Source organism: Oxyura jamaicensis, chromosome 1, assembly GCF_011077185.1.
Source record: "Oxyura jamaicensis isolate SHBP4307 breed ruddy duck chromosome 1, BPBGC_Ojam_1.0, whole genome shotgun sequence".
Classification (NCBI taxonomy): Eukaryota; Metazoa; Chordata; class Aves; order Anseriformes; family Anatidae; genus Oxyura; species Oxyura jamaicensis.
In genome coordinates this window covers 32,084,168-32,107,755 of record NC_048893.1, presented here as the reverse complement: position 1 = coordinate 32,107,755, position 23,588 = coordinate 32,084,168, and the positions used below count along the sequence as shown (strand labels likewise).

The window sequence follows — 23,588 nt, the reverse complement described above, 5'->3', positions numbered from 1 at the left end:
GACTGCTCCAAGCAGTCGGCCAGAGGATCACATCTGCCTCTGCCTGCAGAGCAAGCAGAACTTCTTACAGGAACTTCTGACTGCTGGCTGGGACCCCAGCCCACTCACAGGAAACTTGGTACTGCCCTGATTTGCTCCAGCTGAAAATCCAGCTGCTGCTGGGAGGGCAGGGGTGCAGGGCCCTCACCTGTGGTAACAGCAAAAGGAGGGCTCATAACGCAGAGGCAACTCCTGCAGCCCCAGTACAAAAACAAAACAAAACAAAAACAAAACAAAACAAAACTGGCTTAAAAATAGCTGGATAGCTGGGCCCAAAGAGTTAAGAGTTGTTGTAAATGGAGTCAAATCCAGTTGGAGGCCGGTCACCAGTGGCATCCCCCAGGGCTTGGTACTGGGGCCAGTTCTCTTTAATATTGAGTGCACCCTCAGTAAGTTTGCAGACAACACCAAGTTAGGTGCACGTGTCGATCTGCTCGAGGGTAGGAAGGCTCTGCAGGAGGATCTGGATAGGCTGGACCGATGGGCGGAGGCCAACGGTATGAAGTTCAACAAGGCCAAGTGCTGGGTCCTGCACCTGGGGCACAACAACCCCAAACAGAGCTACAGGCTGGGAGATGTGTGGTTGGAAAGCTGCCTGGCAGAGAAGGACCTGGGAGTATTGGTTGACAGTCGGCTGAATATGAGCCAGCAGTGTGCTCAGGTGGCCAAGAAGGCCAACGGCATCCTGGCTTGTATCAGAAATAGTGTGGCCAGCAGGTCCAGGGAAGTGATTGTCCCCCTGTACTCAGCTCTGGTGAGGCTGCACCTCGTGTACTGTGTTCAGTTTTGGGCCCCTCACAAGAAGGACATGGAGGTGCTCGAGTGAGTCCAGAGAAGGGCAATGAAGCTGGTGAAGGGTCTGGAGAACAAGTCTTACGAGGAGTGGCTGAGGGAGCTGGGACTGTTCAGCCTGGAGAAAAGGAGGCTCAGGGGTGACCTTATAGCACTCTACAGGTACCTTAAAGGAGGCTGTAGCGAGGTGGGGGTTGGTCTATCCTCCCACATGCCTGGTGACAGGACGAGGGGGAATGGGCTAAAGTTGTGTCAGGGGAGGTTTAGGTTGGATATTAGGAAGAACTTTACTGAAAGAGTTGTTAGGCATTGGAATGGGCTGCCCAGGGAAGTCACCATCCCTGGAGGTCTTTAAAAGACGTTTAGATGTAGAGCTTAGGGATATGGTTTAGTGAAGGACATGTTAGTGTTAGATCAGAGGTTGGACTCGGTGATCTTGGAGGTCTCTTCCAACCTAGACTATTCTGTGATTCTGTGAAAAACACCTTCTATTAGCCAAAGTATTCCAGCAGCCAAGTTGCATCTTTCTGAACTAGGAAGGAGCTGCTGCTGTATTTGATGCTTTTTCTTTTATTTTGAACCCGTATTTTGGAGAACACGTGTTTGTGTAACTGATTGTGCTCAGGAAGGGTCTCCAGTGATGGCAGCAAGTGAAGTGCAAACTGTTCCTTGTTCAGGAGCTTTGTCAACTTTCTCGAGCTATCATGAGAGAGCTGGCAGAAGCACTCATCCAGAGCTTTAATGTACAAGGGGTTAATTCCTGACGCCAAATTCCCTGATGTTTTATGGTGCTTTAAGATCTTTGAAAGGATTATACAAAAAAAAAAAAACTTCTTAAAAAATGTATTGGTGTTAATGATGCAATTATATATCTCAAAATCTAATAGTCTTTTAATTATTTTGGACCAGGAGGTCTACAAATATATTAGAGCAATGGAAATTACAGCTGGAATTGCACCAGGACCCTGGGTCATTTGGATTCAGTACAATTTTGACCAAATTACTGTAATACAATTCACCTCTTTATACAGTGGACTTCTGATGAGAATACTAATAGACCTTGCAGCCATCGCTATAACCAAGGAGCTTAGCTTTGCAGTTATTACTCTTGGAGCCATTCTTCAAAACGGGAAACACAATTTTTAATTAAAAAGCAAATTACAAATAAATTAACTACTCAGATGACAGAAGAGATTACGATAGAAGGACAGAAGATTACATTCTAGTTCTTTTTTTTTTTTATATATATATATTTAGGTGAAAGTTGATTTTCATATGTATTTTGAAATAAATCTTTTTGAAATGAAACTTTTCATTTTAAAATTATGTAAAGAAGTAACTATTTTAAAGAATGTTAAGTAATCGTAGGAAAATAAAGATATAATGTGCTTTACAAAGAAATCACACACCTAACATATACGCACCAAACATTAATTTACTTTGGCAATTTCTGGATAAGACAGTGCACTAAAAGGCAGTTAACAAAGTTGCTGATATGAACAAATAAAACCCAGCATATGAAAATAAACTTTGCCTAATCCCTTGAATGTAGTATCAAGTGGTTTCACTCAAAGGAAACATCCTGTTTTCAGATACATTTTCTCAGGAAAAAAAAAAAAAAAAAAAAAAAAAAAAGGTATCTCTAGTGCTTGCAACTACTACATTTTTACAAAATCAGTTTCTTAAACACAGATAGGAGGAAAATGTCTGAGAAATAGAATAAAATGCTATTTTTCAGAGCAGTTTAATAGGCATAGGCAGCTCTAAGTCTCTTTGGAGAAAAACAGATCCTTTGCCAGATGTACTTAAGCATGTGGCTCCTGCTGGATGAACATGAGGCACCTCTAATCACTTCTGTCAGACTGTTCTCCAAGTCAAACCAAAAAAAACAGGCTCAGAAGACCAATATTTAAGTTCTACAATTTATTGTTTTCTTGTGATGCTAAAAAGACGTATTGTGAACATATATATCTTCTGCTGAACTACCTACAGGTGAAAATGAAGTAGTTGTAAATTTATCTACATTTTCTTGGCTGATGCTGTAGACTTGGCCAAAATTAGATGACAAACCACTGTTGATGAAATTGACTTACCCCATATTCCCATAAATACTGCAAACACGAGGGTTCCAAAGCTATCAAATATACAGAGTTTCTGAAAAAAAAAAAAAGAAAAAAAAAGAAAAAAAGGCTTAAAATATAGTTGACTAATATTTTCTTCTACATTGACCCAGAACTGAAGCTGCTTACTGAACAAGTTGATTTTTAGCTTTTGAGTAGTTTAATAAACAATCTTTACTGATAGTGTTTCCTCAATTTCTGTCAATGTACTCTCCAGTAAACTAATGAAATTAAATGCAAAGCCTGGAATTAAAAGTATAAGCCAAATATACAAGAGGATAGTAAAATGTAAATATACAAGAGGATAGTAAAATGTAAAAAAATCAATCTTCCTTTCATCTGTTGCATAGGAAGAGGAAAACAGTGCTTCTGGTTTGGGAGCTCAGTGTACAGCTATGTATTTTTAATACAGACACAAAAAGGCAATGGACACATCTGCTTTGCATGAGTGAGATGACAACAAATCAAGCTAGTTAGTAAAAACACATTCTGATGAGATACCTCTGTGGTGACAATTTACCTTTTATTCCAATCGTATCTTTTTCCATGTTTTCTTTCTTTTGTCCTTTGAGTGTGCTCAAACAATGCTATTCTTTATAGCTGGGCAAAATATTTTTAATGAATAGCTGAAAAATTGCCACTTTGGAGTGACAGAATCTATGGAAGGAATGACAAAAGGCTAACACTGACCTTGTGACACAAGTTAATGGGGAAAGAAAGGCAAGTCCCCAGAAAAAAATTTAGAGGAAGATCCTGGCCATGTCATGGCTAACAGGACACGACTAAGTCACAGCTGTCATGGCTAACATCAGCCTCTCCAGGTACTCATCTCCTCCTTGACAATTCAGGTCAAATTCAAGGCACAGCTTCAGCTAACTTCTTTGGGGAGGGAGGAAGGAGTATTTAGAAATGTCAAAACATGCTTTAAACATTTCTAGAGCAAAATAAACTCAGTTACTGAATCAAGACTCTAGTGACTGAATGTTTGTTTTGGTTCGTTTTTGCTTTGCAAAAAGGAAAGAAGAAACTCAAAATGAAGCCACAGTATTTCATTTCCAATTAAACAATAGTTTAGTCCCATATCAAATATTTGGGGGCTATGTGACATAAAAAACAAACAAACAAACAAACAAAACCCACAAGAATAACAATTTCTTTTTTTCATTTTAGATGGAAATTGAACCTTTTTTTTTAATTGTTGTTTTAACTTTTTGACAGTTCAGTTGCTGTAGCAAAAGGCACAAGTATTTGCAGAGCTCTAGTAGTATGCAGGGGATTAGTGGAGAACAACATTGTTTTAGATGTAGTACTAGGGAAAATGCAACTAAAGTTCAATAGCATGCCTATAAGCTGCAGATGTAGTTACCTTGGATGATTCACAAGTGCTGGTGAGGTTCCAGTAGGTACATACTTTATCACACTGAGGGCACATTATGATATTACCTCCTATGTTGGGATCACATACTTCTTGGCTAAAAACAAAACTAGTCAGTCACTCTAAATTTTTAGTCCTTATGTGCACATAAGGACAGTGCAATAATGTCAGGAAAGTGAGAAATAAGTAACCAGTGATCTGCTCTCAAGAATTCCCCTCCTGCCCACTGCCCCAAATGCATCCTGGTTTCCATTTTTAGTCTTCATCTCAAAAGTGAATGACCTGGAGGGAAAAGAACTTCCATCCCTTATACATGGTAGTATTTCTCAGAATTGTTCATCCTAAAAATAAAACAACTCTTCAAAGATCTCATGCTCTTTAGTAGGAAACCCACAGCTGCACACTCAGGTGGGCTATCATAGCAAGCCTGAGGGGAGAAGGAAAATGAAGTCTGCCTACTGGAGCAAGGAGTAGCAGCAGAACTGAAATGGCTACCTAGTCCCTGTGGTCCTCTAAAGAGGCTCAAATTGGAAAATGAGCATGGTAGATCTGTCTCCTAAGAAGTGGCGAAAGAGTTTGGCTTCTTTAATGTAGTATTGTGGAAGCTAAAAGGTGATGTAATTGCTTTCTGTAAATACATCAGCAACACGAACTGGGGGGAGACGAAACAAGGAGGGAGATGAAACATTTAACTAAATGATAATAAGGCTAAATTGGTACAAAGTGGCCACCAGAATGGAATGGAGCTCTTCTTTATGATTTATAAAAGTAAACTCCATTCCCGAGTGGGGATGTACAGTGTGATGTCCTATATGTGATTTGGCACAATGACCCAAGTGTTTTTTCCTTGGTCATTGTGCCATGATTCATTCTTTTATTTTTATTTCTACAGTAGGTGTGGTAACCTAGTGCAAAATATAAAGAAAATCCTGAAATAACAAACTCAGATGTCTAGCACTCTAATAGTTCATGAATATCTATTACTCTTCTATCTCATATTTTATACCTTGACTTTCAATTCCATAACCATTGTTGTTCTCAGGCTCTTTTATTTTGCCCCTTTTACTATGCCATATCTTGCAAACTTTGTACAGTAGGGGATGGATCAAAACTGTGTGTAATATTAAAATAGGCCTGATTAATTACCTCCATGTGCAGTTGTCTTTTGTCAGGCATCCATATAGAAAGCAGCCAACTCCTACAACTGCAGCCACAATCAGCATATTAGTATAAAAGCCCAGCCAAGCAAAATAGATTCCAATTTTCTCTCCGTAGTATTTCCTGTGGAGGAGAAAGTTTTAAGGTTTTGTTTATTTGTTTGTTTTCAAATGAAATGCAAGTAAATTTCAAATGGCTCTTCATTTCATATATTTTATGCCAACTCTTATTGTCACATTCCTCTGGTGAGAACATTGGTATTGCAGAAGTATTACAGCTGGGTGTTTCTAACACCACTTTATGCTTGTATAAGTGGGTAGAAAGGGAAAGAAAAGGAAAAAGAAAGATCATACCTTGCAGAGAAAAAAATTAAATAGATGACTTTTCATGAACTGGAAACCAATTATCATGAAACCAGGTTCCAAGTATGCTTCAATGCATGAGCTGATGCAGGTATATGTACCTGCCTATGCCTTTTTGACACCCCAAACCCAGACCTTTCATGTAAATTCCTAGCTCCCTCTGCATTAGTCAAGCCCTCGTCATGCCACAGAGTCACTGAATCACATAATATCCCGAGTTGGAAGGTACCCACGAGGATCATGGAGTCCAGCTCCTGGCTCTGCACAGGCCCACCAAAAAAACAGACCAATTATCTGATAGTGTTGTCCAAACACTTCTTGAACTGCAGCAGGCTCAGAGCAGGGACCACTGCCCTGAGGAGCGTGTCCCAGTGCTCGACCACCCTCATGGTGAAGAACCTTTTCCTAACTTCCAGCCTGACCCTCCCTGTCACAACTTCATGCCATTCCCTCGTGTCTACTAACCTGATAAAATCTAGGGGTTGCAGTTTGAAAATGTTTTTAGGGTGAGCCCATTCTCTGTAGAGGAGATACCGTTCACTTGGGCAGGAAGGATCAGTTGATGGGTGCCGAAAACTAGACTGAAAAACAGAAAATACATGGAAAGAAGACACCATTAATCTAATCAGCATGGATCAGTTCTCATCTCCTCAGACCCTGTGCCACGAACCCAAAGCCTATAATAGCCTTTTTTGTCACTGCAAGCCAGGAAATAGATCAAGACACATCTCTGAGAGTGCATCAGGATTCAGGATGGAAGGTTGTCAGAAAGACACTGAATACTAAAGCAAGAGTTTTACATACGTGGGTTGAAAGTTACAGACACTCTCCATGAACTTAAATCTAAACCCATGTCAGTGTCTTGGCACTCAGTAACAGAAAACAGAAAAGGATCCGGTCTAATTAGAGAAGAGAACTTCATTAAAATGGATTTTAAATAGCTCTAACATGCTAACACGATTTGATTTAAAACAATAGTGTTCTGGAATGAAGGCTGGAAAGTACAAGGGATACATCCAGGGAGTCTAGTTCTCTGTTTTATATTTATATTTAAAAGAGTGTTGACACAGAGGTAATCCTTGTGTTTTTTACCAAGTTACTGGAAAATCTATTTCAATAAAGGCTGTTTTATTTGATGGAATTTTCCATTCTGTATCTGTGAAGTGACAAGAAAAGTCACTTTTCTAGAAATGTATAAGTTACTTTTGATTCTCAGAGTAGCTGTGATATATAATTTTAATTGTATAAAAAGACAGTCATTAATTATAAGGCATATTGAATCCAAATTCCCCATGCCATGATAGAAATAGCTTGCAAGGCAGGTTTTAAATCTTTAAAAGACAACCTTAAAAATGGATAGTCACGAATGCTATTAATTCTATCCTGTAAAGCTTTGGGTTACTTCCAAGAAACATGATTTGTCTTGATTCTGACTTAAAGATTTTCTTGAAATCCTTTAAGGCCTCCTGAATATTTTAAATAGAGTCGAAACATCTTGAGTAGTTCCCATTCCTGACCTCCCACTTTCTCCATTTCTTCTCAGCAGAACACACCTCAGACACAGAAGAGTGGTTCCGATGGGGGAGGAGGCCTAGATATGATGCATAAAATCAGATCTGTCTTTGCTCACCATATCCCATTTGCACAGAGTTTTTGCTTAGTCAAATACCCTGAAGTCTTATTATTTTTTCTCCTTCATTTTCTTTTTCTGTGGTATTGCTAGTCTTTATATGGAAAAAAATTTTCAGTACAATTTGCTTACATATGCTTAAATGATATATTTTAAAAATAAAAAGCATTAGAAGTGAAGCTACAAAAGTCAGAATTCGTATTATTGCAAGGTGAAATCCAATCCAGTTAAGCATTTGACTCTGACATCATTACTGAGTTGTTGTACTGGCATTCTTGCAAAAACGTGGGTTTCACGGCAGGGATTGTGATGTTTGGGAACTGTGGAAATGTTTCTCACTGTGTAAGACTGTCATACATCCTAAAATGTGACTTGTATTCTACATCTTTATTAAAATGTTATTTGATAGGGGTTTTAATGTTGAAAAATGGAATACCAATAAAATTGCTAAAACTGATTTAGAAGTGATGACACAGTGCATCATGGGAAAGCATCACTCGAGTGCTCCCAGGTTCCTCTTTTGTCCAGACTCTTTACTGACCTACATCTTCCAGAGAATACAAGATTAACATCTCCTAAATAAAATATATCATGTTTCAGTTATGGAGCTACATTTTTAACCAGCAGTGTTTTGGAGAAAAACCTCTTAAGCCAAAATATATCATATTCTAATATGTGGACAGAAAAAACAGTCAAGCAGTAAGATAGTCAATCTTGTTTGTATTTTTTGCTGCGAAGAACATACATAAACTCTCGAGCTGCAGACTTCTGTTTCTAAATACATCGTTGTGACAAACTGGACTTACATCATGAAGGGGAAATGCTGCTTTGTAGATTCCAGAGTCCAGTAATTTGTTAATGCCAAACTTCTTCACATTGTTTTTGGTTGCATATTCCACACGGGACAGGATGAAATGAACCTGAAATTTACAAAATATTTTGTGTCTCTTGCACTGTAAATCAACGTAATCATGCACAATGATACCTGTTTCAAGATGTGAGTTATGAAAAGGTAAGCAGTGTAGACACATTTGATTGCACTGGCTAGATGAACCATTCAAATTCCCCCCTTTAAATTCTGGTGGTACAGAAAAGTGACAGATGTACAGGCTGTTTCATAAATGACACAGGACTGTTATGTCCCAAATATTTCCAATTTTTCAGGAAGTTTTCATGAAGGTATTTGCACCAAAGCTAGAAATATTTGTAGACTTACAATTCGGCTTCTAGTTGCAGGAGTGAAAAATGTGTCTTTGTCTTGAATATAAAAGTTGGACAAATGTTCCTTTTCAAAGGGGGCAGTGAAAAACTCTTGCTCAGGCTTGATGATATTTTCATCCACTCTGAAGAGATTAGTAAACCAGTTGAATGCTGACTCTCGGGTTTTCAAGTCATCGGGCTGCAGAGGCAATTTGATGTGCATAACCTCTGCATACGTGCATAGCACTTCCCAAGGTGCATGCACTTTCACAAAAACAAGTTTTTCATCCAAAACCTAAGTGCGAGAATATTAAAATGTATGTAAGAAAATGAAAGCATTTTTCATAACACTTCTTAAACTATCCAGACCTTTCTTTCTCTTGATGACCTAATATCTAGTTCATAGCTAGCTATCTGTGGCTCACAGATGATCTATTTGAAGTTGCATTTACTGTCCGTCTTAGTGAATATACCATTAGCTTATGAAAAGACACTGATATGAGGTGGAAGCATGCCAGAGAGAAAGGCCATGCAGCCATGGGTGCTGCTGGGCAATATGAACACCCAGTTTTGTAGGGAGAATGGGTGGAGTTACGGAAGACGGCCAAAAGTTAGTATGGCAACAAAGCCATGTCAAGCTATCAGGAAATGGTTTACTTTCTTATGAATGTCAACAGCCAGACTGGTTCCTTGTATGTGCAGCAAGAGCTCTCACGGCATAAATCAAACACCTTGAGGTCATGGACTCTTGGGTCCAACTTGGGAGCAAGGGGCGAAAAGACCTTTTCAGGTGCCCACTTGATTACCAAGCAACAGTAAATGAACACTGGAAGTGACTGTCTTGCTCGTCTCCTGACAGACCCAGGCCTAAAGCTGTGGCTCTGCAGGAGAGAAAGGAAAGGTGGCTTTTTTAGGTGACATTTTTATTCTGTCTGGATTCTGCACTGCCCTGGGGGCTGAGCAGCCCTCGTGGTGCAGACAGCCTCTCTGGTAGCTGCCATACATTGTAGTGGGCTCCTGAGCTGCCCACAGACAATGGTGTAGCCCAAAATACACAGACCATGGCATTTACAACTACTCTCACGTTGCCATGGCTCACGGGGAGCTGGGTCACTTACAGGAGCCCTGCACTGCCCTTCTGGAAGTGGAGCCTCTCCTTGGAGCATGGCCATCCCTATTTATATTCTGAGTCACAAGCAAACACCAACTAACAACCCCACTTCCCAACTTTTATTTTGTAGAGGGAGAAACAGATACAAAGTTTACATGACTTTGCATCAGGTCAGAAAGACACTACTGATGGGGAAAAAAAAAAAAAAAAAAGCTCACTTTTCTTTATTCCTGAGAGGAGAAAACTGTTAAGTTCAATTTATCTATCCAATTCCTTATCCATATAGAGGAAGCTTCTGCTCTCAGGCACAGACAAAGGAATACAGACAAAGAAAAGAGCACTCACCGATCTCGTTGCTTCAAGTTGCAAGCCGTTGTTTATCAGGTTTGATTCATATACTTGTCTCTTCCTCTGTTAAAAAGTATTGAAAATTGTAAAGCATCTGTTCCAAATACATATGCACCGAAGAATGGAAGGGACAGAAGGAGATAACATTAACAAATTGGGACTCATTGCTTTATTCCTGAATAAAGGCTAGGCATGCAGCGCAGTTCTCAAAGTGACTTGGTGATACTACTTTTTTACTCCCTGTTTGTGCCATCGGACATTGTTTTGTTTGTTTATATGTTCTGTGTTTAAGGGATTCTGTGCCTCTTGTACAGCAACTTTGAATTTTTAAGAGGGAACTGTCCAATGGTTTCTGTAACCTGGTTCTCTTCAATCAGGATAACTGCCTTAAGAGCAGTGCTCAAGATCCAGTCTTGGTGTTACTGCGAGGGATCACGGTCAATGAATGATTCATTAGATGAAGTCTTAGAAACTTTGATAGGTACATGGAAACTGGTCTTTAGGACCAAATTCAAGACCCACCCACTACAGGAGGCAAAAAGAACAAAAGTCTTCAGGGGTTCCACATAGGATCATTAAGGTTGATCATTTAAGATCATCTGGTCCAACCAGTGAACATGTCAACTGCATCACCATATAAATTTCATTCCATTCTTTAGTGTTTAAAGATTTTTGAAAATCCCTGAAGGAGAAAAAATATTTTTCCAAAGCTCTTGCAATTCTTGGAATTAATAATTTATATCTTGTTAGTTCTCAACTGCAGCATCTGCATGTAGCAATGGTTATGATAGACTAATTTCATATTTTGTAAAAAGATATTTCTTTGATCTCTTTTATTTTTTTCTGCCTATTTATTGCAATTACTATCATCTTCTTCTTGGGTTAGGGACAGGGAGATCCAAATATTTCAAAATGTTTTATTCTTTCATCAATACCTACCACATTTCTGCTCACAGAGATATCTCTCCATGTCCTACTAATTTATTTGTTTATTGGTGACCTCATAATGTTCTTCTTTTTTTTTTTTTTTTTTTCCAAGTATGTATAAAATTGCACCTATATGATGCATATTTATAATATAATGTATATAATATATTGTTACCTAGTGTCAAGGCAACTGTACCTTGATGAGGACAGTTAGCATAGCTGTTTCCCATGAAATCTAAGTCTTCTTATACTGAGAGTACCAACTTAGAATCCCAAATGAGAATGAGGTTTTTCCTCACAGCAATATATTTCCTTGCATTTGTCAACATTGCATGTGTAATAGCACTATCCATTCTCCTTCAAAGCTAAAGGTTCATGTTGTCTTGGCTTTCAAGTAAACTACATAATAATTTCCTCTGTGATTTTTGCTATATCATAACTCAATCCCCTTACCAGATCATTAAAAAATGTAGTACACAGGAGATGTTTGTTATTCCACTATTAACTCTTTCACCATGCTGAAAATTATTTATTTCATCCTACCTCTTTGCATCTTCCCTATTCATGTGTTTTTTTGTAAGGTGAATAATAATGAATTATGAAAACATTTCCACATGAGTTCGGCTTTGTTTCAATTAATAAAAAAGGCACAGGTCTAAATACCTGTTTCATTTCTTACAAAATAGCACAAAGACAGATGCTGGGCAATTCTCATTTGTATGAGTCTAATGCTTTTTTTTTTTTTTTTTTTAATCTTACTGTTCAGATTGCTTTAATAATTTATTATGGCAAGGAGTTCCCCAAATTAATTATGCCCTCAAAATCTTAGAGGAATGTTGACAATATTAAAGTTTCTAATAATGCATTAATGCAAGTAGTGAGAAACAAAGCCCCTGGGAACCTTTGCTAATTAGGGGCTTTGCTGTTTTATATAAATGATTGAATTATGTGTATGATAGTCTATGGAGAAGCTAGTCTTTTACCCAAAGGAGTCTATAGTGGTTTTACATTGAGTGGGGAATACAGTGTAAAGATGTGATGGCTTATTTGGCTGGATTGTGGGACCGTTCCAAGTTTATTTTAGTATACAGCATTTTTCTCAGCCACCTGCAAGGTTAAGTTGTAATAACAACGTAACCATGGTAATGTTGCTGATCTAAAATTGACATTGATTTTGGTAATTGAATAGCTAGCCAATAGACTGAGACACTATGATATATAATCATACACAGTCTTAAGAAAGGGAAAGCTTAATGTAAATAAATACCAAGTGTTACAGGCATACAAAAGGGTTAGCTCTTGGGAGCTCCTTTTTCACCACAGTGCTTTCAATGTCTCACCATTGTCTTGTCAGAGTCTGGAAACTGGTAGTAGATCACTAGCAGTTTTTTCTCTGTGTTTCATAAATGGTAGGGAGCACTTGCTTTGATTACAGCAATAGAAGAATGCCAACTCATATTTTTGTTTAGTTTCTTTTGAGCGAAAAGTTCCCTGTAACAGTATCAGTGTGGCTTCAGGGGAACAATCCTATTAAGAAAGGAATGTTTGTAATTAAAGGAATTTACCTGTTGCCTGCCAGGTTAGGAATGCTTAACCTGGCAGGCAACAGGTAAATCACAGTCAGCAAGGGAAAGAACACTGGGCCCACAGACTTCCCCATGGAAATCAGCTAAAGGGAGTAGAGAGGATCATTGTATCAACATTAGATGCTAACTCTCAAAGTTTATTTAATGATATTTGGAGGCTCTTCTGCCAGTCCCAAATGCAAGCATCAGGAAATTAATTGATTGAGAAGATCTACTTGTGTTTTTAAAGTCAGCTTCTTTCCCTTGTGTTTGAGGGTAATCATAAAAATGTGAAGCAAAATTTGCTATAAAGGCTCTGATGCAGAAGAGTAAACCCAAAGAACTATTTTTTTTTTTTTGAATATTTTCTGAAATACCCTATGATTTTAAGACAGCCTCACAATTGTTTGAAACCTAACTCACAGCCACAAAACTGTCAATATTCCAGCCTAGCCCTACTCTCAACAGTGTGTCCTAGCCACCCTATTTGGGAAGACTCACTTCTGAATGTATGAATGTATGCAGTAACTTCAGAGTAATTCCCTCCTTCCATTTGTCCTTCCTTCCACCAAGAAGTTTTGGTCTGGGGTTAACTCAGGAACAGAGATTTCATTTTTGTGAGTTCCTGCTTCAAAAGCTATCCAACCAGCAGAGATCAGAGCAGGTGTGGTTGACGTCCTTCAGTTTCAAAGGTCTCTTTCATCTTTGTTATCAAACTTCCTGGGTAGTTTGGCTGGGAACACCACAGGCATATAGAGCCTGCCATCCTCTACTGTGTCAAATTACAGCATGAAATGAGCTATTGCTCATTCTGTAACCCCAAATATTGTTCTTTCTCCATGGGTGTATCACAAGTGAGACAACAGGAGATGTGCATTTGATTCGTTGAAAGCTATTCAAGCTTTTTGTTTTTGGCTATCTAATCTAAACAATTCTAGAGGCAGGAACTGTTTGCTTATGAAGGCAAACTTCTCCAACTTTGCTGAAGTTCCCTGTATAACTGTACATTAAATAGAAATAAAAAAAGACAAGTATGTAATACTGTCTGTGAATCATAGGTTTTCATTTAATTTGTAAAGAAAATTTGGCTATTTCTACAAAGCATAGGTTACTTCATGGCTGAAAATGAACATTTTGCCCACATTTCTTCTTAAGTTAGACAGCCTGTCAGTTTATTTCTGCTGGGGAGAAGCAGATGGACTAGAATGACATTCCGCACTGATTTATTTTGAATATGTCTGTCTGGCATTGACCCTTTAACTTTCAACAATGAGCTACTTGAGGATCCTGATAGATAAAACTGGCATTTTGGAGCATTCTGAGAAAGGATGGTGGTATTAATTTCTATTCTGATGGCATCCTATCCAGACAAATAGTGTACATAACTTGTGAAGTTTAAAAAACATGCTTTGGGCAGGGATTTCAATTACTCACAAGGCAGGGTTTCTGAAATCTGCTCCTGACACTCTGATTTTTGCCTGTGCTTGCAAAATTAATTGTATACCAACTTAGAAGGGTTTGGAGTTCAAATTGAGTTACATACATGAACCTTATTTGGTAACTTCTGTATCTGTAAATTATGTTAGAAACTCCCATGAAGATGAGATTTCGGTGGTTTGGTTTTGTCTCCTTTAAACCAGATTTCAGAAGCACGAGAATGAAGGAAGCACTATACCACTGAACATCTCTGAGTGCTTCAGAACACCACATTTTTGTTCCTTCTATTCAAACTACCCTCATGTTTTTAGATAATTTTTTCCTTTGTCTCCTCTGAGTCATTTTCCCAAGAATGTTATTAATTAATATAAATTAACACTGGGCCATTTTCTCAATTACACTTATGCAATTCTTTTTAAAAAGGACAGAAAGCCATTTAATATAATGATGGTCTTAGGATCTGATTCTCCTCTTGCTACTGAGGAATACATGGATCTGTATCCCATTTCTGTCAACCCGGTAAGCTGGATACCTAGGCTGAGGTCACTTTTTCAAATCTTTCCCCTAATTTCAGTAAGCATTTGGGGACTCCTCTGCTCTTACTATTAACAAAATGGCCAAGGGCAACTCCCAAAATTTTTCATTTCAGAAAAGGGAATTTACAAATGTCCACTGGCAATTTCAATTCTGCTTTGACATCTACATCATGCAGTCAGGTGGGGTATAGTGCGAGTCAGACAGAATTTGTCCCAGTGACTACATTTCCTGGTCCCTACCTTGCACAGACCTGTAATGGCTTGCTTGGCAATGAAAACTTTGATGGTGGCCTCAGTGAGCTGAGGATTTCACCCCGTGAGAATAGACTCCACTGGATCTGCTATTCCTTTATAAGCTGGAGTTTCAAAAGTCTGTGAACAGTAAACCCCTGAATAATAACTCTATAAATCCATCAGGAGAGTCAAAGAAAGAATAGTATGAGCAAGGGACCTATTCAGGTCTAAAACACCTTGAATTACAAGAGATACTGTTTATAAAATTTGGCATTTTTAGATCAGAGACAGTGAGGTAAGCAGTAGTTAAAGCTGATTGTAAATGACGATACTCCTCAGTTTGGTACCTTGTATTTCATCACAGGGGCAGAACTTATTTGCCCCCCCTCAAAATATATAACCAAATAAATAACATTGTCAGTAAAGACAAGTAATCAATTAAATTTTATGCCTACACTAATGATATCTGTATATATTTTGGGCAGCATCATCTTCACAACTTTCTGCGAACTGTGATAGGCCAAAATGTTAATTCTGTCATAGGAATACAGCTTCCTCTTCTAGCATAGCAAGTGACCTCATGTGAGAGTATGCATCTCTCTTTGAGGTGACTGAAGTGCTTTCATGCTTGGAGCTGACCTGCACCGATCCCATGCTAAAAAGTTAGAAAATCTGAATCTGTTTAAGTTTTAAAAGATTGTTCCCTCAACAATAGATAAGGGAAATGTATTTCTAAACTAATGATGCCTGTATGTGAAGCATTGGAGGGAGGGAGTCAGTACTTCTGAGCTGTATCACAAGAGCCTGGTTATGACCAGGTGAGTCATTTCAGCTTACATTATAGACTCATTGAACATAATCCTTTCTTCATTCCCTCTTCTCCTTCCTTTACCTTTCAGTGTCCTCTGGTACCTTACCCTTTGTTTGTGTAATATTTTGTCTGTTTCATGATCAGATTTGGATTTTGTCATTAGTTCTCCAGCTCATTGTTATCATACTTGTATCCATTGCTCTTGTCCTTGAAAATCCTCTTCATCCTAGTCTCCTACTGTGCTTTCTTCTGCCCTTTCAGCACTGTATATGTTCCCAGTATCAAAATTCTTGCCCAGGCCTTCCTCAGTACTCCTATGGCTTCAGATTCTCCCTGTCCATGGAATTCCCAGCTGTGACAATTGCCGTCACCTCTGTAATCATCTTCCTGCTGACATATCTTTACCATCCCTTGCAATCTCACAGAATGGTAATGGCAGAGTTGTTAGGTAATTGAAAACAGGGTCACCTCTGAGGTCAGACCATGTTGGTCAGGGAGCATTTGGTCAGGTCTTGAAAAGTCAAAGGATGGAGACTGCACAGCTTCACTGTGGCAACCTGCTGCACCATCTTCAAAGTTTATCCTTATCCAGTCTGAATGTCTCTTGTTTCAGTTTGTGCCTGTTGTTTTTTGTCGTTCTTCCATGCCCTACTGTGAAGAACCTGGCATTGTCTTCCTGGTTACCTCCTTGTAGCTACTCAGGAGCTGCTGTTAGATCACCCCAAAACCTTCTCCTCTCCAGGCTGAACAATGACAAGTCTCTCAGCCTTCACAGGGCAAGTGCTCCAGCTCCTGACCATCACAGTATCCCACCACTGGACTTGCTCCAGACCTTTAAAAGCAAACTCTTAAGTGCATTACCCATGATTTCCGGGTGTAATTATTCATTGTTTAGTTTTGACTAATGTCCTAAAATTCACGCTGCACTAAAAATACTATTCCATTGCTCATGTCTAATTTCCACCACTATTTGGAAAATACACTTATTGTATTTTTATGTACATCTTGTCAATGGCCAAATAGTCCAAGCATAAATATAAAATGCTAATTGATATATATATATGTATATATATATATATAAAGTTTCTAAAGGGGCAGCTTCTTGTTTATAATTATGTCTTTCAATTTATTTTTATTGCTGATCCTGTGGTCATGTGTAATGCAACATCCACCCACTGCAGAACTCTCTTAAACCCTGCTAACCACATTCCTTATAGCTGCCCTGATAATGCCAATGACAACACTGTGAAATAAATATCAGCCAGCTAGCTACAGGCCTTTTTACTCCTACTCTCCTCTTTCCAAACGGCAAATCATTGTTTGCATATGAGCTGCTTTCAGTGGTGTTTTTGTCCTTGCCTGTCTCTACCAGAGGCTGCTGGAACATAGGGAATTGCTAAATCAGAGGAGGAAGTGGTGGGTGGGAGAGTGCAGATTCCAAGGGGACTACAGTTCTGTGGATGAACATTTCTCAGGCAGTTCACAATTTAAAAAGTTCAGTGGCATGACTGATCTTGCTTCTGTGGCTTTAGGTGCCATAAGGAAAGAAGTCCACTGATAAACTTATCAAAATAATTAAAAAATAATGTTTAAAAATAATGCATGCTTGTTGTTCATAGCTGCTAACAAGCACCAAGCAGTCACTGGCCTGAGTCTTTTTTTTTTTTTTTTTTTTTCCAAGGTCCTTAGGGAGGGCCAAGCTGTTAAAGTGTCAAGGGAAAGAGTGATACCTGGAGAGAAATAGTGGTAGCAAAAGTAACATACAGGCATTTCCCATAAAAGACTTGGGTACTTTACTGGGTAGAATGTCAGCAGCTACATACATGACTCTCATCTGGATCACCTCGTCAGCTGCCTCCTTTCAAGATTTCCCCTGAATACCCTGATTTTAATACCAAAGTCCCCTAGGGGCCTAATTCAAGCACTGTAAATATAGAAAATTGTCCTAGTCTGAAGATCTTGTTGTCTAATTCTAACTGGGATCCTGACACCTGCATTTTTCTGCTCACATCTCCTCAAGGGTTCCTTCCCAGGAGCATGCCCTGAGGTCACCCAGCACACACTGGCAGACACAATATGCACTATTCTGCCCATTCACACAGGTCTAATGGCTTGAGCTCTCCTCTCGTCACCTCTCAGTCTGATGGGTTTAGGAGCACTCCTAAGGCAGGACAATGCAATATGCCACTCTGGGTGATGGCACTATTTTCTGCATACTGCTCTAACACCCCCAGAACGACTCAGATTTATACTAAAAATAACTTACCTTTTGCTTTTTACGATCACTCCTCTTATGAGTCATTTTTTTTGTTTCATCTTCATACACCAAAACAAAGTCAATTCTTCGCTGCCCATCGCTGAAGAACAAGGAGTCAGGCTTATTGTCAAAATTGGCCTGTAAGACAGGTAGGATAGGTTAACATGAAGGATTTTATTCACTGCTTCCTTACTTGTTTCATGTTACACAGAAGGTCAGTGAAAAGTCAGTGAAAAGAGAAATTCAGCACATATTAGACATATAATGAGTAGAAAGTGACATGAAAATTAGCTTGGAGTAGGCTGGAGAAAAAATCTGTCCAGAGGAGTTTGGCAGGTCTCTGCATGACATAAGGACAGCAGTACTTTGACCTAATTTTCTTCTTTAAAAATTGTGTATTAGCTTTTGGCGATGGGAGGAGCATTGGGATGTAGTACCATTTCTAAATAATGCATCTGTCAAGTAATTTACATCCTGTCATGATACAACATTCTGTGTACAAGGTATGTTGTCTCCTGATGGGAATCTCAGAATTAGAGCATACCCATCTGTCTTGTTACCTGCCAGAAGTTTCAGCATCTCTGCAATTGAAAAAAAAAAAAAAAAAAAAAAAAAAAAAAGCAGTTTCATGCACTCATGCACGTTGATTCAAAATAATCATTGCCCAGAGAATAAAGAACATGGCCAGGCTGCAGATGAGTTCTCAGAATGGACACATTCTACATGGATTTATTTATTTCTCTTTTTATTAGCAAAATCTCAGCAAGCAGAAAACGTTGTATGCTGCACATCCATCATGTTAAAATATATGCCAAAATAAAAAGGATTAATATATCCATAAGCTATTATCTAGTCCCCAGAGGAAAGTAGAAAAGATTGTCATACCCACTAATAACATCTTAATGTGTTATTTCATGTGTGTAACAACACAGACACATTGATGATGGGGTAGCCTGAATTTTCAAGTAACATTTTCCTAGATTATTAGAATACTCTGTGGGCACTATCACAAGTAACAACCCCCCTCTCAGTTAATATATAATTGTAATGCTATCAGAAATGTCATGTTATGTAATGAGTACCAAACTCTAAGTTATTTGGCTGGATCTTTACATGGGATTAATAAGGGTAGTGTCACTGAGTTTAGAGGATATCAAGAGGACTCAGTGTTATGTTACAGATGGTAAGATCTCAAAAACTAGCGAGATTCCCATACAGAACTGCAGAGGAGCTTTGGCTTCCAGACATCTGGGCATGCAGGGTGGCCTAGGACAGACTCAGGCCAGGCAAAATGACCCAGAGTAGTCTCTAGAACATGCTGTGCCTTTGGGTTCGTGGAAAAGATTCTCAGATGTCATCTCCCTGAAATCTCCCTGTCAGTGCAGACCAAGTCTCATGAGGGATGCCAGGCATTCCAGCCACATGGGGTAGAGTTTTGGGAATGCCTGGTCCACAGGAGGGTTCAGAGAAATGTGACTTTGGTGTTAGAAACTCCCTACCTGCAGCCTGCAGAGGTTATTCTTCAACTGTTATAAAACTGGCGAGAATGGCACCCATCAGTCAGGAGCATCCCAGTTCCAAGGGACAGGCAACATTTTAGGAATAACACATTAGTGTTTCCAAAACAAAGTTTTCCTATGAGTTTTATTCTAAACCTCTCCCTGTAGACTATTTTGTTACTGCTTATTGTCTGGGTCAAAACGAGGGTTTTATGGGGAGAAGTGTCTCACCATAATTAAGACAAAAAATCCATATTTTAAATAAACTGAGGGGAGTTTAAACTCAATACTTTTTATGTTGTATGTACAAAGGCTAGAAACTGTTGCAAAGGAGGTTCTGTTAACTTACTTGCTTTAACAGTTTAAGCAGATTCTTGGTTAGAACAGTTCTCTTTGAATCCCACATGTGCTGAGAGATTTGTGACAACCCTGACAGCAAGCAGCTGCTGACATACTTACATATATAAATGTGTGTGTGTGTGTGTGGTGACATACGGCTGCTATACAGATATATCATATGTTAGTTCACAGCCTGGCCTAGGACTTGGGAAACACCTAAGCAGTCACCAAATCAACAGACAGCTGCACACAATTGTGGTTTAGGAAGAATGGTTTAAGCTTTCAGATGGCATCACCAGACTACAATGGCAGCGAGCATCTCCATCATGCAAAACAAGTCACAGACCCAAATTTCTAAATTCATGAGAACCAGAGTTGGAGAAGTCCCAACAAGCAACCAGACTTGACCCTGATGAGATTTCTTCCTGCTGAGGACTAGCCATAGACATAGACGCTTGTGTATGTTCTCCATCCATGAGCTGCCTGCCACTCTGGGTTGTCTGAGTGTGAGCACCACATGCTGTGCTTAGCAAAGATGCAGTCATGAAAAGTGTGATGTCCTGAAGCCCTGCTACACACAGAGCCACTAACCCTTGGCTGCACAGCTGATACCTCTCCCTAGCTCCAGGGCTGCAGATGGGACTGGTCAATTACGAGCCTGAGAAAACCTGTGCATCACACCAGAAACACACAGACAGCAGGAACCACTGGAGCAGAAGGTGGTATGAACCAATTTAAAAAGTCACCATTGTCTTCTCACTTTTCCACAGGCACAAGAGCACTATGTCCTGTAATGGCAGGCTAGGGATAGCTTGAATGCTGAGGCTGCACCACCAGCCAGTAACTATAGCCCCTGCTGGGAGCCTGGCTGGGAGGTGCTGGTGAAGCAATGCAAGGGTGCAAGGAGAGCTGAAGGCAGCCAGACCCTGAGCATGAGCACAGCCTCTGCAGTGTCTGTGCTCCTCTGGGGCCCCAGAAATCTCTGTTCCTGGCTAAAATTGCCCTGTGTTGCAATGCTGGAAACACAGAACCCAGCCTTGTGATAATGAGTAACAAGGGGAAGTGTTACCAGTGCCTAAAAAGGAAGGACTTTTAATTGCGCCTCTTCTTCTTTTGAATCTTAGAAACAGCTGCCTAATGATTTTGTCTAAAGATAAATAGTTTTGCTGTGAAATTTAAGCACTTGAAAGTGTAAAGTAGTAAGAGCTTTCAAGTGTTTTTTTTTTTTTTTTTTTTTTTTTTTTTTTTTTTTCCTACAGCTTTTAGTTATTTTCCCTGTATGACCTATGCACAGGATAGAAAAGAAATAACCAACAGCAAATATAAGATCAAGTTTGTCCTAATTTGTGATTGTGTAAGTTCACTAAGTATTTTTTTTTCCTTTGAAACTTGTCTCCTTTAAGCATATAAAACCTATGTGTAACTTAGTGATAACTGGCTTAAATGGATTGACAATAACCTGATACTGCCCATTAATCAGCATCCTGACTCATGAATTTATGTACATATGTGGTTTTGTATACATTAGTATATGCATGTTACCATACACATACACCTTTTTATACATATCAAACTATGGTATATATAATTGAATACAGCCAAAAGGTTAATCAGAATTGGACTGCATGAACCCAGATACACAGAATTTCATACTCCTGAAGCTAACTTCTTAGATGTAATCTCCACTGTTTTTAATTACTAGGGCAATGTCCTATTGACATATCAATAGACAATTTATATATCAATAAAGTAATAAAGAGTTGGTTCATTAAGACTGAATACTTAAGAGATCAAGATTAAGACCCACGCAATTCAATTGTAACATAAAATTTAATGTTGTTTAATTAAAAGTAAGAAGTAAAATGTGAAAGGGAACGTAACGGTTAAAGTTCTGACAGTCACATTAGCTTAGATGTGTGATGTGTCTTATAATCCCCACTGGAGAGTTTGCAATGAAAAATCATATATTATTCAATGTAATTACCAGAGGAAAAACAGGACTGGAAATAAAAAATATGTGCTGTACACTGAAGTTAATAATTCCATGGAGACAATGTTTGCTTTGTTAATATGCAATATTATTTGACAATATTACAAATGTTATTATCAGGCAAATGAATACAAGTTTGTGTGCATACACACACACACACACACAAATACATTAATGGGGCTGAAATTCCAATACATAATTTTGCTTAAGTATCAGTAGCACATTACAACCAAAAATAATGAACAGGCCCATTGATACCTCTTTGTTATGGAAGAAACAAACATGGGGTCTATTTATGGCACTTTCTAATTTTCTTAGCCTCAGCATAATCACATTTTAAGTACTAAGGGAGACAATCATTTGTGCACTTTAATGCTGTAATAATACCTGAGTGGATAGCAGGTTAATATTGATTAACATCATTAATGAATAAAAAAATACATTTAGCTGTAAAATACTAATGATATTTAGCACATACTCCGCAGTGCTGTACAATCTCCAAGTACTGTACATCAATTGCTTGCCTTCCATGGTGAGGCAGGGAGCCATTAGCTGCATTATTAGCAGGAGGAACCTGCAGTTGTTTGGATCACTTTGGGTACTTCTACCTGAGCTAGCCCAGAGGCAGGGCATCCACCTTCGTGTGGGTGCACCCCTGTGTTTCAGGCCACATCAAGGAAAAAATCAGGGGATATTAGCTCCAAGGGATGAGACCAGTGGTGGTCTGTGTTAACAAAAAGCCCAGAAATGTGTATAATGCAGATGTTACATCCTCAGCATCAAAAGTGCTGTCTTATAGACCCGGAGCTTTGGTCCTCACAAGCAGCTGCTGTGCACGTAGAGGGAAGCAAGGCTGGGAAGCCCCGCATCACTGCTGATGCACACGTCCCCGGGAGGTGCCTGTAATGAGCACTCCCTGACCTTGGTCCCCAGAGGTCTGACATCCAAGACTAAGTGACCAAAAACCAGTGGTGGAACCCACCCTCAGCCCCTCAGAGCTCCTCAGGAGGGGGGCTACTCCCTGCCCTTCTCCACATGTAACCAGGCTTGCCAGTATTGAAGGGGAGTTGCCGTGTCTGACTCTGGAGACTGCGCCCGTAGCCATGGCTACACGCGATTGCTGCTGCAGAAGATGAAAGCAGACCTGAAGCTACCCTCAGCAGCAACGATGCTGCATTCCAGGGGAGGAGAAGCGGTGGCGTTACACAGCCTTCACTTCTCCAGGTTCCTCGGGGCATTACATTGTTAAACAAACAGTGGGAATAATGGTGGGAAGGGCAACACAGAGGCAAGAATGAAAAAAATATATGTGAGTGGGATTTGCAATTATTTATTACTTACTACACCCTGAACAAGCGTGGTATTGTAAATTGATTTTTTAAATAGCAAGATATTCTACAGGAATCTCCTCTGGAGGGAGGATAAAAGACGTGCTTTATTTTGTCTGCATGAGCCTTCGGTGTGACTGTCAATAGCAGCAAGTGTAATCATTACTGGAGGGATAAACTACTTGTCTACAAGCTCACATAGTTTTCAGATAGCCTCAAAACAGGTTCCCACAGCACAGCAGGAGGTAAATCAGTGCAGGGAAAGGAGAGCTGAGGACAGCCTGTGTAACGTTGCCTCTGCTGATGGCACCTGCGGAGGGTCCTCATGCTCAAGCATGGAGCCCACCTGGTGGGGCACCCACGAGTTACCCGTCAGCTGCGGGTTTTACCTCTATGAAAATGTCACTGTGCCTGTTTAGAGACATGTTTATTTCTTTCTACAGGCCTCAGGAACCTTCTCCTCCAACCAAGTAATTAAAAAGGAAACACGTGATATTGCCAGGATATCACGAAACATCATTGCTCTTAAA

The 23,588-nt window shown here is 39.4% G+C and overlaps 1 protein-coding gene across 4 annotated transcripts in view; it reads right to left on the bottom strand.

The window, feature by feature from the left end:
- Positions 1 to 23,588, bottom strand: part of ANO6 (anoctamin 6) — a 77,074-nt gene that overhangs the window by 24,239 nt on the left and 29,247 nt on the right. For 3 of the 4 annotated variants that reach the window (XM_035331366.1, XM_035331356.1, XM_035331346.1), the window contains exons 3-10: positions 17,912 to 18,040; positions 10,133 to 10,198; positions 8,693 to 8,971; positions 8,283 to 8,396; positions 6,312 to 6,427; positions 5,473 to 5,607; positions 4,318 to 4,423; positions 2,925 to 2,985 (exon numbers count right to left, since the gene is read on the bottom strand). In XM_035331366.1, coding sequence (XP_035187257.1) covers positions 2,925 to 2,985; positions 4,318 to 4,423; positions 5,473 to 5,607; positions 6,312 to 6,427; positions 8,283 to 8,396; positions 8,693 to 8,971; positions 10,133 to 10,198; positions 17,912 to 18,040 — 1,006 coding nt within the window. Of the gene's footprint in view, positions 1 to 2,924; positions 2,986 to 4,317; positions 4,424 to 5,472; positions 5,608 to 6,311; positions 6,428 to 8,282; positions 8,397 to 8,692; positions 8,972 to 10,132; positions 10,230 to 17,911; positions 18,041 to 23,588 lie in introns of those variants that run through there. The other variant, XM_035331370.1, reaches the window with a different exon arrangement.